At 44.1% G+C, this 18,534-nt stretch overlaps 1 protein-coding gene across 1 annotated transcript in view; it reads right to left on the bottom strand.

The window, feature by feature from the left end:
• The window catches only part of Gk5 (glycerol kinase 5), a 70,993-nt gene that overhangs the window by 21,472 nt on the left and 30,987 nt on the right, over positions 1–18,534 (bottom strand). The window contains exons 7-11 of the mRNA XM_052717209.1: positions 13,550–13,611; positions 13,295–13,368; positions 13,014–13,074; positions 10,698–10,824; positions 8,693–8,797 (exon numbers count right to left, since the gene is read on the bottom strand). Of these exons, the coding sequence (XP_052573169.1) occupies positions 8,693–8,797; positions 10,698–10,824; positions 13,014–13,074; positions 13,295–13,368; positions 13,550–13,611 (429 nt within the window). The remainder of the gene's footprint in view (positions 1–8,692; positions 8,798–10,697; positions 10,825–13,013; positions 13,075–13,294; positions 13,369–13,549; positions 13,612–18,534) is intronic.

Below are 18,534 nucleotides of genomic sequence, written 5' to 3'. Positions count from 1 at the left end.
GCATTCAAGACAATTACCTTGCAAAGATCTTTTTTAAAGGCTCGACCTCCCTCTCCACTCAGAGCTGCCCAAGTGAAGATGTGACCACAGCTAATAAACCAGGATCACTGAGAACAAACATCTAAGCAGAGCACTGCCAAGACTGGCCGCCAGGGGGCACAAAGGAGAGACAGATCCAAACCGCAGAACAAATGCATAGAAAACCGCAAGGACAATGGAAACATCCAAACGTACGGCCTACAAGAACAACTTAAGGGGCCACGGGGATGGCTCAGTGGTTGGGAGTGATGACTCCTGTTGACCTTGCAGAGGACCTGGGTGTTTGGCTGGAAGCTCCAGCTCACTCCTACTTGATCTGGAAAGCCCCATTCCTGTCTCTCCAAACCCCACCCTCTCAAGAATGTCCAAGAAAGAAAGGGTGCCAGAAAGCCCAGTTCCACATTCTTGGCGGCTGTGGCAACTCCTCCACTGAAGTTGCCAGTAGCTCAATACCTGGCCTAAATCGGTCAGATTTTGACTGTACTTGGGCACAAATCCACCCTGTGGAGGACCGTCAACACCCCTCGCCTGCAGGGTACATAAGCTCCCTGCTTCCACCCTGTGGAGGACCCGTCAACACCCCTCGCCTGCAGGGTACATAAGCTCCCTGCTTCCACCCTGTGGAGGACCCGTCAACACCCCTCGCCTGCAGGGTACATAAGCTCCCTGCTTCCACCCTGTGGAGGACCCGTCAACACCCCTCGCCTGCAGGGTACATAAGCTCCCTGCTTCCACCCTGTGGAGGACCATCATCACCCCTCGCCTGCAGGGTACATAAGCTCCCTGCTTCCACCCTGTGGAGGACCATCATCACCCCTCGCCTGCAGGGTACATAAGCTCCCTGCTTCCACCCTGTAGAGGACCCGTCAACACCCCTCGCCTGCAGGGTACATAAGCTCCCTGCTTTAGTTCGGCCACGTGACTTCTCCAGTCCCAATCTCTGGGGCTGGAGGACTCAGCCAGGAGTTGCTTTGCTCAAATATACCTGTTCTTTTGCTTTTTCAGTTCGGCTTGATCTGGCTTACTGTGTCGGTGGAGAAACCTATTATCGCCTTACAGAAACCTATTACTGAATTCAGTTCCCAGTTAACATGGTGGTTAGTACCCATCCGTAATTCCAGTTCTAAGGGATCCGACAGCCTTTTCTGACCACCATGGGCACCAGGCAAAACATTCATGAGTAGAAAATCAACAAATAAAACATTAATTTAAAGAAGAAAAACTTAAAATATCAAAATTCCATAGGATTTAAACAAGAGTCTCATAAATAGCATAACATCAGAAACACCTTAAAATTAATTAATTTCCTCTCTTGCAAGGGAATAGACAATAAACCCAAGATGCCATAGACATTATGATTATCAGAGGAAAATGTCAAGACAGCTGTTATGGCCACCATCTGAGAGGTGGACCTGAAACAAAAGACAGAGAGTGCAGAAAGAAAGAGAAGGAGCTGGAGAGATGGATTAGCGGTTAAGAGCACTGGCTGTTTTCACAGGGGACTCCGGTTTGGTTCCCAGCACCCACATGGCAGCTCAACTGTCTGTAACTCCAGCTCCAGGGGATCTGATGTCTTCTAGGCTCTGAGGGCCCAAGCACATCTATGGTGCAAACATGCACATAAAATCAAAATAATCTTTAAAAACATCCTCTTCCTCAATTAAAAAAAAAAAAGATACGAAGACCAGCCAAATGAAGATTTCAGAAATGAAAAACATAATAAACTATGAATTCACTAGATGGGCTGAAAACTTGGGGACGACAGAGGCCAACTGGGTCAAACTGGAGGCGGATGGCCGAACCGATCCTGGGGGAGAGAGGAAAGAGCCCGAAGAAGCAAACAGGAGAAACAGAAGCTCCAGGACTGTGGGGACACAAGAAGACAGCACAGACTCCTCTCATTTGAGTCGCGGAAGGAGGGTAAACGTCAGATGAACTACCCCTTGAAAAATAAAATCATTATAAGCTTCACCAGTGAAAGGAAAAAAACAAAAACAAAAACAAAACCCTATACCTTCAGGGGTTCCTAGAGTCATACACAAGGCCCTGGGTCGGATCCCCAGGACCCCCAAATCAAAATCTATTGCTCAGCGGGGTAAGTTCAGGAAACAGTCTCAGGCCACACTGCAAAAGCCAGAAGGAAGGAGTCTGAGGTGACACCCTGAAGACCTGCTAAGTATTTGAGGAAAGAGAGACATTCCCCTGGTTCAAACACCACAGGGTTCAACACATGAACTGAAACACAATATGGTACCCCTTTAAGACAGGAGGTTTCTTTATATTTAAAGATGGGGTCTGGGGCTGGAGAGATGGCTCAGAGGTTAAGAACACTGGCTGCTCTTCCAGAGATCCTGAGTTCAATTCTCAGCAACTACATGGCAGCTTACAACCATTTATAATGAGATCTGGTGCCCTCTTCTGGCATGCAAACATACATACAGGCAGAACACTGTATATGTAATAAATAAATCTTAAAAATAAATAAAGACAGGGTCCCATGTAGTCTGAGCTGGTCTGTGACTCACCAGAGCCCAGGATGGTCTTGAACTCCTGGTCTCTTACCTTTACCACCCTCCTAAGTGTCATGGTTTATTGGTATGTACTGCCATGCTCTGCTAATGCATAGGACTGTGGGTTTAAACCAAAGCCTTCCTACTAAGAAAATATTCTTTTGTCCAACTATACCCCAAGCTTCTATAATGGATAAATTAAAAATAATCAATAGATAACTCTACGCTGGGTATGGTGGTGCATGTCAATCATCTCAGTACCCGAGAGGCTGAGATGGAAAGCGTGCCAAAAGTTGGGCTACAGAGTGAGACCTGCCTCAGGAAGGTGGAAGAAAGGAAGGAAGGGGTGGGTGTGGGGGGAGGCACTCTAAGCAAATAAAAGGGAACCCCAACAAATTCCACACAGAAATGGGCTGGAGAGATGGCTCAGTGGTTAAGGGCACTGGCTGTTCTGCTAGAGGTTCTGAGTTCAGTTCCCAGCAACCACATGGTGGCTCACAACCATCTGTAATGAGATCTGGTGCCCACTTCTGCCAAGCAGGCAGAACACTGTATACATAATAAATACATCTTAAAAAAAACAAAAACAAATTCCACACACAAATATATGCTTAGACACACCATAACAGAGCTGAAAGTCAAACACTAAGGGCAAAGAAAAACAAAACTGAGGGGCTGGGATGTGGCTCAGTTGAGTATGTGTCCAGCAGTCGAAGCCCTGAACCCTATGCTTAGAACCACACCATCCTGGCATGGTGGTGCAAGTTTGGAATCCCAGAGAGTTAGAGGCAGAGGAGGAGAAGTTCATGGTCATCCTCCACTACCAAGGGAGTTCCAGGACAACGTGGTATACACGAGATCCTGTCTCAAAAGACAAACAAACAAACCAACAAAAACAAACCATAGACAAGCTGTATATGAGTAACAAACATTTCAATCATGGTGGACTGAGCATTCCTCATCAGAAACTCTGAAGCCAAAAGGCAGTAGAACAATGTCCTTTTTATCATCTATTTCTATTTATGTATTTATTTTGCAGTACTGGGAATTAAGCCCAGGTCTGGCGCATGCCAGGCAAGTGCTCTGCCGTGGAGCTACACCCCAGCCCAGAACATCTTTTAAATAATGAAAGAAAAAAGACTATTGTCCCAGAATTCTACATCCAGAAAAACTAAACTTCAGAAAAAGAACAACAACGAAAAACAAAAACAAAACCCCACAGTCTCCAAGGAAGGAGAATTCAGAACATTTGTTACCACTAACACCTAAGTTTTTAAAATAAGGAGGGCCAGCAAGGTGTCTCAATTAGTAGAGGTGCTTGTGTAAGCCCAACAACGGGAGCTGTGAGGTAATCACCTACCAGACACAGGGAGGCAGGGTGTTGTGACAGAAGTCATCTCTTGGTACACCTACTTACACAGCTCTGCTTTGGGGACCACGTTAATGCTCCACATTTAAACAGTAAAATAAATCCAGGCACGGCAGTGCATGACTGTCATCCCAGTACTCACGAGGCTGATGCAGGAAGACTGTGAGTTCAAGGCCAGGCTGGACTATATAGTAAATGCCATGCCAATCAAAGCTATACATTGAGACTGCCTTAAAAAATAGTGATAAATTAATAAATAAAAATAAACTAAATAAAGAGTTTTACATTTTTGTTTTTAGTCAGGGCCTCTGTGCTGGTTAGTGTTTGTCAATTGAAACAAGCTAGAACCACCTGAGAAGGGAACCTCAATTTAAGAACAGCCTCTATAAGATGGGTCTGTGGAAAATTACAGCCTCCACTAGATTGGAGTGTGGGCTGGTCTGTGGGAATTACAGCCTCCATCAGACTGGTCTGTGGGAATTACAGCCTCCATCAGACTGGTCTGTGGGCTTGTCTGTGGGGGATCTTCTTGATTAATGATTGATATGAACAGGCCCAGCCCACTGTGGGTGGCATCACCCCTGGGCAGGTGGTTTCTGGGTTGTATAAGCAAGTGAGTGAAGGAAGCCATGGGAAGCAAGCCAGCAAGCAGTCTTCCTCCACGGTTCCTGACTGCCCTCGAAGGTTGGCTGTGATCTGATGTGTAAGCCCAGTTAACCTCTAGTTGGTTTTGGTCGGTGTTTTATCACAGCAGCGGAAACCTAGCTAGGAGAGTCTGAGTCTAACCCAGGCGGACCTGGAACTTACAGCATTCTTTCTTCGCACCTTCTCAAGTGCTGAGATTATAGGCAAACAAAAAATAAAAACAAAGAAATGTCCCTCCTCTAATGAGGTAGACTTTATCTCTCTCAGGAAGGGGCCAGAGAGCAGGAGCCATTTACTCCAAGTAAACAGTTCAGAATGTGTACTTACAAAGAAGTCTTATGAGGACTGCGTGGGGCAGGCAGATGTGACTAGGAGTAGCAATTACAAGTGATCCTGCTAAGAACTACGTCCCCTGACGTTTGTCAGCTGAGGACAGAGGAGCTGAGAACTGCCACCACTGTAGGAGAGAAACAGGACCTTCGGGCATGCTCTTCCTCTGACTCTCCTGCCACAGTGGTCCTGAGTGCTTGGACCACGACCAGAGGCCTCCTCCACCTGACCAAGGGCCTAACCTTTCTTCTGCATCCAGCCTAACCACTTCTGGTTTGTTTCGTTTTGTTCAAGACAGGGTTTCTCTGTGTAACAGCTCTGGCTGCTCTGGAGCTCAGTCTGGAGACCAGGCTGGCCTCCAGAGAGCTGGGATTAAAGGCATTCGCCACCACTGCCCCAGCCAGCCTAACCACTTTTTTGTTTTGTTTTGTTTTTTACAGACAGGGTTTCTCAGTATAGCCCTTGCTGTCCTGGAACTCACTCTTTAGACCAGGCTAGCCTGGAACTCAGAGGTCCACCTGCCTCTGCTTCCCGAGTCAGCCTAACCACTTTTAAAGAAGCCTTCTGACCTTCCCTGTAGAAAACAACCCGCACTTACTCTGCCGCTCCACTTAAAAGTTAACACTGATATATATGGATTGTAAATACATATATGTAAGTATGTGTTCTAAATTTAAATTTTTTTTTTGCAATGAATTAAACTCAGGGCCTTAAACACGCTAGGGATACCCAGCCCATCGATTTACTTATCATTTTCATGGACAGGGTCTCACTAGGCAGTTCCTGGTTGTCTGGCCAGGGGCTCATTATACAGCACAGGGTAGTCTCAAATTTGAAATAATCCTCCAGGGAGCTGATGTCATGGTTGGCCCCATCACACCTCATGGACCTACTTTCTTATGACAACCTAGGCTATCCCTGAAGAACTTCTAGGCTCAAGCAATCCTCCTGTCTCAGTAGCTATGCCTAAAGATACACACCACTGCACCAACATTAGCATTTTTTAAATTTACACTTAATGTATGTCTCTCTTGGAGACTGGAACTGCCATGAGGGCAGGAGGTCCAGTCACCCTTACCGTCCAACATACAGTTCTGGGCTCTTCCCAACCACTCACCTACTTACGAACGGACCAAAGCTCACAGATAGGAAATGTTCGTAAGACTGAAATCATAAAGACAGGCTGAGGAAGGGGAGGACAGTGGAGTAAAGCAGGGTCTAGAGAAGGCCCGTGGAGAACTGTGAAAAGGAAGAAACAAACTTGAAATAAAGACAGATAACAGGGTCTCTACGTAGCCCTGGCTGGCCCAGAACCTGCTGAGGTGTGTGTGTGTGTGTGTGTGTGTGTGTGTGTGTGTGTGTGTGTGTGTGTGTGTGATCACACCCAGTTTGAAGACTGACTTAAAACAGCCTTTTCACCTGATTCTGAGCTTTCCCATTAAGGGTAGAAGGGAGGGAGGAGGCAGCAAAAAAGATGTATGCTTGTGTGGAGAGAGCCTGGGACAACGGCAGGGCTACTCAGTCTGACCAGCCATTTTCCAGAATACAGTTTAGGATTTTTTCAATGTACTCATTAAAATTCTCAGACAGGGGTACATCAAATAAATGTTTACTTGTTATGTGGATTTCTGACAAATAGACCAAGTATTAGCTACAGGCAGATTGAAAGTAAATGGTAAATCTTCAACGGACCATCTGCTCTTCTGGTTGAAACATTGTTTCATTTTCCTGCCAGAGGCTGGACTGGCCTCAGGAAGGGCTTGTCTCCAATCTGAGCCAGGAGTCCTGCTGCCTCTCAAGGTCAGGGTCCTGGCTCTCCCGAAAAGGCTTTCTCCCTGAGAGAATCCCCAGGAACAGCACACCCAGCTGGCTCCACACCCGCTTCAGCTCCCTCAACTATCGAAAATTCTGAAATGAGTGTGTGGTGTCACATGGAACTTGAACTCCAATGAATGTGAAATTAAATAGTCTAGGCTTTTCTTCCTACCTCTGTGGGTAAAACTGAAAAGCATTAACTAACTAACTAAATATGTGTGTGTGTGTGTGTGTGTGTGTGTGTGTGTGTGTGTGTGTGTGTGTGTATAAAATTTCTGATAATCTAAAGTTTTTTAAACTTCAAAATACTTTTTAACCTTACAGCTAGTGTCCTTAGCCACTGAACTATCTCTCAGCTCCCTAAACTTTCTTTTTAAAGTGGCTTTTGTATAAACTGAGGAATGACCACTCCATGGTATGGTTAAGGGGAAGGTTTTAATTGTGGCTATGAGGGAACAGCCAGAGGCATCTGGAAGAGTCCAGAGCAGAGAGAAGGAAGCAGACATGATCAGCAGACTGGACATGGCCAGGAGAGAAGCAGAAACAGAGTGGAGAGAGACAGAGGAACATAGAAAGAGGAGAACATCCCAAGGGTGGAGGCACAGGCCTTTAGTCCAGTACTCGGGAGGCAGAAGCAGGAAGATCTGTGGGTTCGAGGCCAGCCTGGTCTAGACAGAGTTCCAGGACAGCCACACAGCAGCAGCAAGCATCTTTATCTACCCAGCCACCTGTTTCTACTTCTGTTTGTTTGGGTTTTTCTGTTTTTTGTTTTGAGACAAAGTCTCACTATAGCCCTAGCTGGCCTGGAACTTGCTATATAAACCAGACTGAACTCAAACTTGGTGTCCATGCTCCGGTCTCTGCCTGTTCAGTGCTGGACTTAGAGGATTACCACCAGCTGGCTTGCTCCTTGTCGTTTACTAATCTCGCTGACATCTGCTACTGTTGGTTCTCTTGTTGTTGTTTTTTGAGACAGGGTCTCCCTCTGTAGACCAGGCCGGCCTCAAACTCAGAGATCCACCTGCCTCTGCCTCCCGAGCGCTGGGATTAAAGGCCTGCGCCACGATGCCTGGCTGCTACTAATGGTTCTTATCCCTTTGTCCTTTTATTTTGCTTGCAGCATAGCTCTTCCTATACATTTTGGTGTTCCAGATGCTTACATCTCTTTTTTTCCTTCCTTTCTTCCTTCCTTCCAAGACTAGATCTTACTATGTAGCTCATGCTGGTCTTGAATATGCTATGTAATGAAAGAGACCTTAAACTCTGCCTCCCAGATGCTAGGATTAAAAGAGTGTATGAGTTGGGTGTGGTGGTGCATGCACTCAGAAGGCAGAGGCAGGTGGATCTCTGTGAGTTAGAGGACAGCATGGTCTAGAGTGAGTTCCAGGACAGCCAGGGCAACACTGAGAAACTCTGTCTGGAAAAAACAAAATAAATAAATAAAATAAAAAGCATGTATGACTATTGTGTGATATTTTGATCATATTCAGACAATAAAGCTTGTTTGGAATCAGGGCGGAGCTAGCCATTCGCTGGCCAAAATTAACCATAGAGGTTTTGGTGGACTGAGGACAGACAGGAGACAGGAAATAGTAAGCTGAGTCTGAGAGAGGATCTCGGCCCTTTTTGGATGGAGAAAGTGAAGAGATAGGAAGTCACTGGTGGCTACTCTGCTGCTTCTCTGATCTTTCAGGTTCTTACCCTGATATCTGGCTCCTGATTTTTTATTGATAAAGAATAGTTAGATAAAGTCTTCAGACTATAGCTTATTCTTTTTCCTTTAAATTCCTAGCCTTAATACCTAGCCTTAACCAACCCAATATTTGAAAAAATATATTTAAATACTATTCTATATTTTCTCCTAGTACATGTTACTTTATTTTGGTGTCTCATCTGAATGGTCCATTCTTCATCTATTGATCTAAAACCTGTGGCAAACTTAAATCCAAGTCCGGCCTGTGGGTTTTGTTTAGCAATGACTTACCTAAGTTTTGAGCCCATATTATAGCGGTGCCTGTGTCTCCTGCATTGCCTTCAGCTAAACATACAACTTCTTGGCCAATCTTCCATCCAATTAGTGGATAAAAGCCTTAGAAAGCAAACAAGCAAACCAACAGTAAGTCACACAGCAAACACACCATGAATTGCAACACCACCCACAACACAAGAGTCCATAACACAAGAGTCTGATGACACAACCACCACCAAGTGCTTACGCACTAAGCCCGCCTGAGTTCAAATCCCAGCCCTCACTAGGTATGATCTTAAGGCTTCTGGACTTTCAGCCTTGGTTGTTCCAAGTGAAATGAGGCCTACCCCAGAGAGCTGCTGTAGGCCTAAACAGAGTTAACGCATCAAGGAACAAGCTCAGTGCCTGGAATACAGTATGTACAAGAAATGTGAAGGGCACATTCTGCTTTTGTTCTTCTTTGCTTTGCTGGTGGATGGCTAGTCTTGGTTCGGGAGCTGGCAATTGAATTGAGGGTCTGGTGCATGCTGGGTAAATACTCCACCACTGAACTATATCCCCAGCCCCTGGCTATTAGCTTTTAATACCTACCGGTACATCCATGTCTCTACACACATGGCAATGAGCATCTGAACTGCAAAATAAAGGTTACTAGAGATAACTGTGCCAGAACACCAACTACACTATTGTGTTTATTTGTAGTCTTCCAGCAAAGTCCTAAGTCAGGACAGTGAAATACAGTGACCACCTTCTAGCTTTGACCCTTGCCAGCCTGGGAAAAGGGCCCAGGCTGCAGAGGGAAGGCTGGGAAAATGATTTTTAAATGCATCTTTGACAACACTGGGGATGTAGCTTAGCTGGAAGAGTTCTTGCCTAGCACACACGAAGCCCTGTGTTCCATCTGAAGCACCATCTAAACCAGGCATCGTGGCAGAGCTATAATCCTACCGTCGGGGGTGTGGTGGTGGGGGGGTGGAGGCAAGGGGATCGGCGATTCCAGGTCATCTTTGTCTACATAGCAAGTTCAAGGCCAGTGTGGGCTACATGAGACTCGGTTTCAAAAAACTAAAAAGGCCCTAAACACATATTCATCAATAGTTGGCAATTACCACCCCCAAAAGTTTCTAGTGCATAGAAAAAAGAAAATAGGGTTGTCTCCCGAGGCATACAACACTTGCCTAGCATGTGTAAAGCCCTGCGTTTGATTCCCCATTAGCAACATCAAAATAAATCAATTAATCAATCAATAAATAAATCAGAGAAAGAAAGATTTAGACTTGAAAATAGCATAATCCATCTAACATTTTTTTCTATTAACAACTTTGGGGCTTTCGGTTTTGGTTTTTGGTTTTTCGAGACATTTTTCTATATAGCTCTGGCTGTCCTGGAACTTGCCCTGTAGAACAGGTTGGCCTTGAACTTGGGAGATCCACTTGCCTCTGCTTCCTAAGTGCTGGGATTAAAGGTGTGCACCACCACCACCTGGCAACATCTTTATTTTTTTTTTATTTTTTTATTTTTTTTGGTTTTTCAAGACAGGGTTTCTCTGTGTAGATTTGCGCCTTTCCTGGAACTCACTTGGTAGCCCAGGCTGGCCTCGAACTCACAGAGATCCGCCTGGCTCTGCCTCCCGAGTGCTGGGATTAAAGGCGTGCGCCACCACCGCCCGGCAACATCTTTATTTTTAATGCTGCCAATTTAATTCTTTTAATTATTTTAAAGGCAATGGAAATTAATTATCTCTAATAATAATAATAATATATCAAAGAATATCCTTAACATAAAATGGGAAATTAGAGCCAGGCAGTGGTGGTGGTGGTGCATGCCAGTCTATACAGAGTGAGATCCAGGACAGGCACCAAAACTACACAGAGAAACCCTGCCTGAGGAGAAAAACAAAGTGTGTGTGTGTGTATGTGTGTGTGTGTGTGTGTGTGTGTGTGTGTGAATTCGTATATACATCACAAAGAAACACAAGCATAATTTTATCTTAGGAACAAGATACATCCTGATTACTTACCTCCATTACTATGTTGAGGGCTGTTTCCTGTATTAATATCCAAAAATGTCCCGGTTCCCATGGTTAACTTCACATCTCCTGTCTGGAAGCAGCACTCTCCAAACATGGCCGACTGCTGGTCACCAACCTGCCAAGGTGTTCAACTGTCAGACGCACACTCTACCAGCACTTACTCAGTATCGTCCAGTTCCCGTTTACAGGAGTCTCACGATTACATATTTCACTTGCTTTTTTTTAGCCATTTCCTTAATTTAAAAATAAACCCCAAAGACAACAGTTGCATAGTTCAGGGTCTCTCTGGACAGCACTTCGGGCAGCTGACTGGTCTAAAGGGTACTGGTGCCAATCTCGTTCACGAGTAATTCCAGGAACGTCAGCATAAAATTGTTCCAAAAAACTGTCTTTTCATTTTCATCTTAGAGGGCTTCACTCATTTGTCAAGATCTCACGAACTTCTCTTGTACTAAGAGTGACAGAGGTTATAATAAAGTCAGAAGTCTTAAACCACATGTATTTCCTTTTCTTTTTTTTTTTTTTTAAAGACAGGGTTTCTCTGTGTAGCCTTGGCTGTCCTGGAACTCCCGCTGTAGACCAGGCTGGCCTCTGACAACTCAGAGATCCACCTGGCTCTGCCTCCCAAGTGCTGGGATTAAAGGCGTGCACCACCACTGCCCGGCCTAAACTTGTATTTCCTATTTTAAAAGATTTTAATTTTGCTATGATGGCTACATGTAAATACACATAAAGCTGCTCATTTAACTTCCTACAGCGATGGAAATCAATCCAGAAGCCTCACATGTGCTGATGAGTTCTCCACACTAAGTCACACTCAGAACTCTATTTTTATTCTTTGTAGAGACAGGCTGCCATGCTCACCAGGGCAGCCTAGACCTCCCCTCTTGCCTCAGCCTCCTGAGTAGCTGGGACTATTAAGCACACACCACTGCAGAGCACTTGCCTTGTCTGCACACGGTCATGGTCACTAGCACCATATTAAACAAAGAAATAAAAAAAAATAAAAAAAAAAATAGGGCTGGCAGGATGGCTCAGCAGATAAATGTATTTGCCACTAAACCCGACACTGAGTTTGATCCTGGGGAACCCCACACGGTGGAGAGAGAGAACTAACTCCTAGAAGCTGTCCTTTGACCTGACCTCTACATGCATGCCATGGTATGTACACACACACACACACACACACACACACACACACACACACACACACACACAGAGATAAATGTATGTTTAAAAAATAAGAGATAAATAAACCTTTTTGAGGCCAAACATAGCTGAACACACAACCCCAACACTGGAGAATCTCACAGGAGGATATTAAGTTAGAGGCAAGCCTGAACTGATAACAAGATCCTGTCCCCACCACAAACAAATTTAAAAATTAAAGCACCGTGGTAGGGGAACACATGCATGCGATCCCAGCACTTCGGAGACTAAGCGGCTTGCACAGAATTCAAAGCTAGCCCAAGCTACAGAATAAGACCTTAGCATTTATAAATCAACACATTACTTTAAAAAACAAAATAAATAATTCCCCCCTTTTAAATTAATCTCAGCGATACCTTAATCTAACACTAAACCTATCCTCAGCAATTATTTCATTTTTATACCGACATCTACCCGGGCAGTTGCATGCTAAGGGTTTTGTAATCAAATACAACTTTTGTATTTTGGATGTTGTATTTTGTAATCCAAATACAACTTCCTCCTCTAATATCAATTCCTTATTACTGGTTTGGGCTGTTGTGATGAAATGTAATCTAAGCAGTGGCCCCTCACTGCTTTTAAAACTGTGGCATCAACAGAAGTAAAATACTACTCAGAACACAGTATCTTTAGAAAATGTAACAGTTGGAAATGGTTACAGAGTACTTCCACCGTAGAAGATTGGCCAGCGGTCCTCCACCCAGAATACAGGGGATGCTTCCCATTATATGTATGACCCTTTCAACTTGAAAGAAAGGAAAGAACTAGTAGGCATAATGTCTGTTTCTTCTTCCGTGCTGACATTGAACCCAAGCCTGGCACATAGTGGCAAATGTTCTAACGCTAACATTGAGAACAGTAGGATCTCACTATATAGCCCTGGCTGCCCCAGAACTTGCTATGTAGACCAGGTCAGCTTTGAACTCACAAAGATCTGTCTTCTTGTGCCCCTGAGTACTGGGATTAAAGCCATGAGCCGCCACACCTGGCTCAGGCATTAGTGTTAGTCTACCGAAGACCTTTATTTCTCTTAAAGCCAGTTCCCAACTATTCAGACATATTCATTTAGTTTTTACCCCCATGTCGTTTACTTACCAAGGCAACAACTGGTATAGGCACACCAAATATCTCTTCATCCACTGATCCAAAATTATGGCTTCAAAGAAGATGAATGGAAGAGTTAATTGTTGCTCTGGACATATTCATTCTAAAAATTCAGCAAACTGCTTTTCACACAGGCCACAGCGTTACAGAACTGATACAGAGGCAGCAAGCGTGTGAACAAAACACAAAACAAAACAAAACATCCCTTCCCCACCAAAGCAAAAAGATTTCAAAGGCAGTTTTATAGGTCTGTGTCTGATGCTCACATTTACCTTGTGTCCTTCACAGGAGGCAGGATAGAGAGCGGTATGGAAACTATGGAGGCCATGAGCTTGCTCCAACACATCTGGGCATGAAAATATGGCGTCAGGACATGCAAGCTTGAATGCTTCACACCTCTACCCACACCGCAAAACATCCCATTGTACACAATAAACAGGACTGTTAACTACAATCAGTTAAAAAAAGAATCTAGCCTAAATTACAGAAAAAACTGCTGATTCAAAAAAGAAGATAAAAGTCTTTACCCCAAATGGATCAAAAAATCCAGTTGTACTGGCATTTGAATAATCCGTGGCATACGAAGAACCTAAATTTACATTAGAAATAACACATTTATTATCAGGTAATATAAATCATCTAACCTTGGTGTACAATCTAGACCTTTGTCTACCTTCAAATTCATCCTAAAATGAATGTTTGCTACATTCAAGTTTCCAGGAAAATTCCCACCAAATCTTTATGAACCTTTATAGTTTTTGACTCTATTTAAAATTCTCTAAATTGCAACTATGTATGTGTGTGTATGAATCACAGTACACAGTGAAGACAAGAGGGTGATTTCAAGTGTCTGCTCTCTCTCTCCACCATGGGTCCCGGGATCAGATTTGGTCCTCAGGCTTGGCAGTGGTGTCTCACCAGCCACTGTCCCCCTCCCAATACACACCACTGTCTTCATATGGAGGTCAGAGGATGACTTTATGGAGTCAGTTATCTTTACCATGTGGGCTCTAGGGACTATCTCAGGTCATCAGGCTTGGCAGTAGGCATCCTTACCAGTCAAGCCATCTTACCAGTCCTTGAAGGCTACAAAAGCAATTTTGTAGATAAAACCTTAGGATCCTGAGTTTTGTCTTTTTCTTTCTTTTTTTTTTTTTTTTTTGGTTTCTCTGTGTAGCTTTGGAGCCTGTCCTGGAACTTGCTCTGTAGACCAGGCTGGCCTCAAACTCACAGAGATCCACCTGCTTCTGACTCCCGAGTGCTGGGATTAAAGGCGTGTGCCACCACTGCCCGGCTAGGATCTTCAGTTTTAAGGGAAAAGGTGTAGAGATTAAGTTAACTGCCCCAACACCCCCCCACACACACACCGGCAAAGTATATCCAAGTACAGTGTTATCACTGTTTTATTTATTTTTCAAAATTTAAAGTTATATTTACTTTTTTCATGTGTATTAGCGTTTCGCCTGCATGTATGTCCGTGCACCACATGCATGCCTGGTGCCCTTGGAAGTCAGAAGAGGGCATTGGGTGCCCTGGAACTGGAGTTCAGAATGATTGTGAGCCAACATGTGGATCTTTGGTAATTAACAGCTGAGCCAGCTCTTCAGTCCCTTAAATTACTTTTTTTTTAAGTTAGTGTAGCATGAATCTTAGAAGTTCTTATTAATAGAAATAAACCTGGAGCTGGGTATTGGGGTGAATGCTGGAAGATCAGAGAAGCAGAACAAGCCACAGCCACCTCATCTTGCCAATTCCTCAGCTGATCCTGTTTCCTCAGACTGGAAACCTCTGGATCTCAGCTGAACTGTGCTGCTCAAAAGCCTAAAAGCTTAACCAGCTCTAGTTCCTCGTCCTCATGCCTTAAATACCTTTCTGCTTTCTGCTATCACTTCCTGGGATTAAAGGCTCTTTTTACCACGCCTGGCTGTTTTCAGTGTGGCCTTGAACTCACAGAGATCCAGATGGATCTCTGCCTCTGGAATGCTAGGATTAAAGGTGTGAGTGCCACCATTTTCTGGCCTCTGTATCTAGTGGCTGTTCTGTTCTCTGACCCCAGATAAGTTTATTAGGGTGCACAATATTTTGGGGAACACAATATCACCACAAGTTAGTACACAAATCAATGTGTTTCATTATGGCATTTTCATATACGTAATTGTACTTTATGCTAATTTGTCTCGCCCCCTATGCACCACACCCATTCTAACTTTTCCCTTCCTTCCCTAGACAGACGGCACTTTGGACTTGATGTTACATGCATTCCACCACCCTCTGTTCCCACCCCTTAAAAATCTCTTCCTTCTCTCCCATGATCCTCTGGTTCAATGACCCAGACCCCCCTACACACACACACACACACACACACACACACACACACACACACACACACACACACACACGTACTTAAATATAGATTCCACATATGAGAGATAACGTGGTATCTTTTCTTCTAAGTTTGGCTTATCTCATTGAACATGATTTCCAGTTCCATTCATTTTCCTGCAAATGTCATGACTCCTTTTTTTTTTTTTTTTTTACAGCTGAAAGAAACAGCATTTTATGTTTGCACCACATTTTTCTTGTATTGATTCTGTGTTGGTGGACTTCGAGGCTGGTTTCCTTTCTTGGCTATATAAATAGGACAATAAACATAGATGTGTAGGCGTCTCTGTGGCATGCTTAGAGTCCTCCAGTTATGGTGATATTTTATTTGTATTAAAATGTTATTTGTATGTTAATAAATAAAGTTGCCCGGGGGTCAGAGCTATTAGCAAGCCATAGGAAAGCAGGGCAGTGGTGGCGTACGCTTGTAATTCCAGCACTTGGTAGGCAGAGCTGGGTAAGTCTCTGTGTGTTCAGGGATACAGCCATTATTGGATACACATGCCTTTAATCTTAATACCAATCATGGAAAACCTGGAGGCCTATACAGACAGGCTGTGAGGAGGCGGTCATGTGGTTGGGTTTACAACCAATGAGAAGGCAGGACAGGAACTCTATATAAAGACTTTAACACAGGGGTAGCTCTGGTTCGGAGAGGTAGGACCACCGCAGGAGGAAGGGTAAGGTTTTAGCTCTTAGCTCTGACCTCTTGGCTTTCTTCTTTGCATTGGTTCTGTGTTTATTATTTAATAAGAAGGTTGGATACATCTACATTCAGTTATATACTTGAGTGGTATGGCCAGGTCATATGGTAATTGTCTTTTTACTTGTTGAGAAGCCTCCTTGATGGTTTCCACTGTGGCTGCACAAGCTCACATTCCCAGCAGCAGCAGTGAAGAAGGGCTCCTCTTCCCACATCCTCACGAGCATTTGCTGCCATTTATCTTCATGTGTTTTTGTTTTTGTTTTATTTTGAGACAGGGTCTCTCTCTATTGCCTTGGATGTTCTGGAACTTGCTATGTAGACAAGGCTGGCCTTGAACTCACACATAGTCACTTGCCTCTACCTCCCAAATGCAAGGATTAAAGGCTTGAGCCACCATACCTGGCTTCATTTATCCTCTTGATGACAGTCATTCTGATCTGGGCAAGATGGAATTCAAAGCAGCCTCAGCGTGCATTACCCTCACGACTAAAAATACTGAACACTTTTTAAAATAACTATTGGGCATTTCTATTTCTTCCTTAAGATGACTGAGGGGTTTGTGTTTAATTTTTACATTCTTTAAATATTCAGATATTAATCACTGGTCTGATGTGTAGGTGGCAAAGATTCCCCACTCCCTACTCTTTAGGGTGTTTCTTTATTTAAATGACTGTTTCCTTCACTGTGCAGAAACTTTTCATTTCGAGCAATCCTATTAATCAATTATTGGGATTATTCCTGTGCTAATAGAGTCCTTTCCAGAAAGTCCTTGCCAAGAACATATCCTGATGCATTTTGCCTTAAGATCCTTTTTCTTTTTAAGGTTTATTTTCTTTTTTATCTGTGTATGTGCCTACATATATGAAGGTGCCCACAAAGGCCAGAAAAGGGCATGGGATCCCAGGAGCCAGAGTTACAGACAATTATTAGCCACCTGAAATATAGAGAACCAAACTCCGGTCTTCTGGAAGAGCAATAGCAAATATTCTTAACCACTGAGCCATCTCTCCTGCCCAAAATAATCTGTGGTTTTTGTTTTGTTTATTTGAGACAGGGTCTCACTATGTAGTCTGGCTGTCCTGGAGCTTGCTCTGTAGACCAGGCTGGCCTCCAATTAAAGGAAATCAGCCTGCCCCTGCCTCCTGAGTGATGGAATTAAATGGGATGGGTGGCATGCCACCACCACACCCAGCTGTCTTGTGTTATTTTTATTTTTGTTTTGAAACAGAGTCTTACGCTGTAGCTCTAGCTGGGTTAGAACGTGCTATGTAGACCAGGCTGGTCTTGAACCTCGAAGATCCACCTGCCTCTGATTCACAAGTGCAGGGACTACAGGAATGCATCACCATCTCCAGCTAGGATTGTTTTCTTCTAGTTCCGTGATGAAGAATATCACTGTGTGCTGAGGACACAACTCAATAAATGTGTCTGCCACCCTGCCTCTGGCCCCACACGGTGGACAGAGAACACTGACTCCAGCAGCTTGTCCACTGGCTCCCACGGTGCATCACCTAGTTATTTCTCTGGTTGGCCACACACTTGTTCTTTTCTTTCTGCCCCCCATCAGTATTAAGGCCTGGCTGGTTTACTGTGCTGGACAAGACGGATTCCTTCCTAGTTCTCTTCTGTTGATCCCTTCCTCTCATAAAATGTACTCTTTCCTGTATTCTTATGATTGAGTCTTTCTTCCTCTTCGGCGTACGGTATTCCTTGATGCATCGTCTGTATCACCGGCTTGAAAGTCAAGGACAGCCTGAGCCTGGCTGTCCTTGAAATAAATGTCCTTGTTTCTCCATCATCTGTAAAAGGTAGCTTTGCCAGGCACAGCACTGTTGGCTGGCAGTTTGTACTTTCGGGGCCTGAAAGCATCATTCCACGCTGGACGTTGACAGGGCTGGGATGGCATTCTGACGTGTCTGCTTCTGTGAGTGAGTTGGCATTTTCTCCTGGCAGCTTTCGGTGTTCTTCACTCTGTGTTTTGGCATTTTGACTAAACCATGAGAAGGTTCTTCTATGGACTACCTATGTGGGGTTCTCAGCACCCCTTCTATTGGACATTCATTTCTTCTCTTGATTTAGGAAATTCCCTGCCATAATTTCTTCAAATAGATGCTGCTTCTTAGTGTTTGTCTCTTTATCCCATGAAAGTGTAGCTTGGGACTCGCAATCACACCCCAGATTTTCTGGACGTTGTGGTCATATTTGTTCTTTTTTTTTCCCCTTCTTGGGGTCTGGCTGTGGTACTCCGTGAACTCTGCCCTCTGTTCTTTTTATTCTTTCTTCCGGTTGGTCAGATACATTGGTGAAACTTTCCACTGTATTTCTTACTTGATTCACTGAGTTTTTCATTTCCAACATTCCTATTTGTTGTTTTTCAGAATATCCATTTTCCTACTGGACTCTGCCTTCATGTGGTCATCCAGA

The sequence above is a fragment of the Peromyscus californicus genome, unplaced genomic scaffold (genome assembly GCF_007827085.1).
Source record: "Peromyscus californicus insignis strain IS unplaced genomic scaffold, ASM782708v3 Scaffold_11__1_contigs__length_118956290, whole genome shotgun sequence".
Taxonomy (NCBI): domain Eukaryota; kingdom Metazoa; phylum Chordata; class Mammalia; order Rodentia; family Cricetidae; genus Peromyscus; species Peromyscus californicus.
The sequence above is the reverse complement of the archived record's forward strand: the minus strand, read 5'-3'. Positions and strand labels throughout refer to the sequence as shown.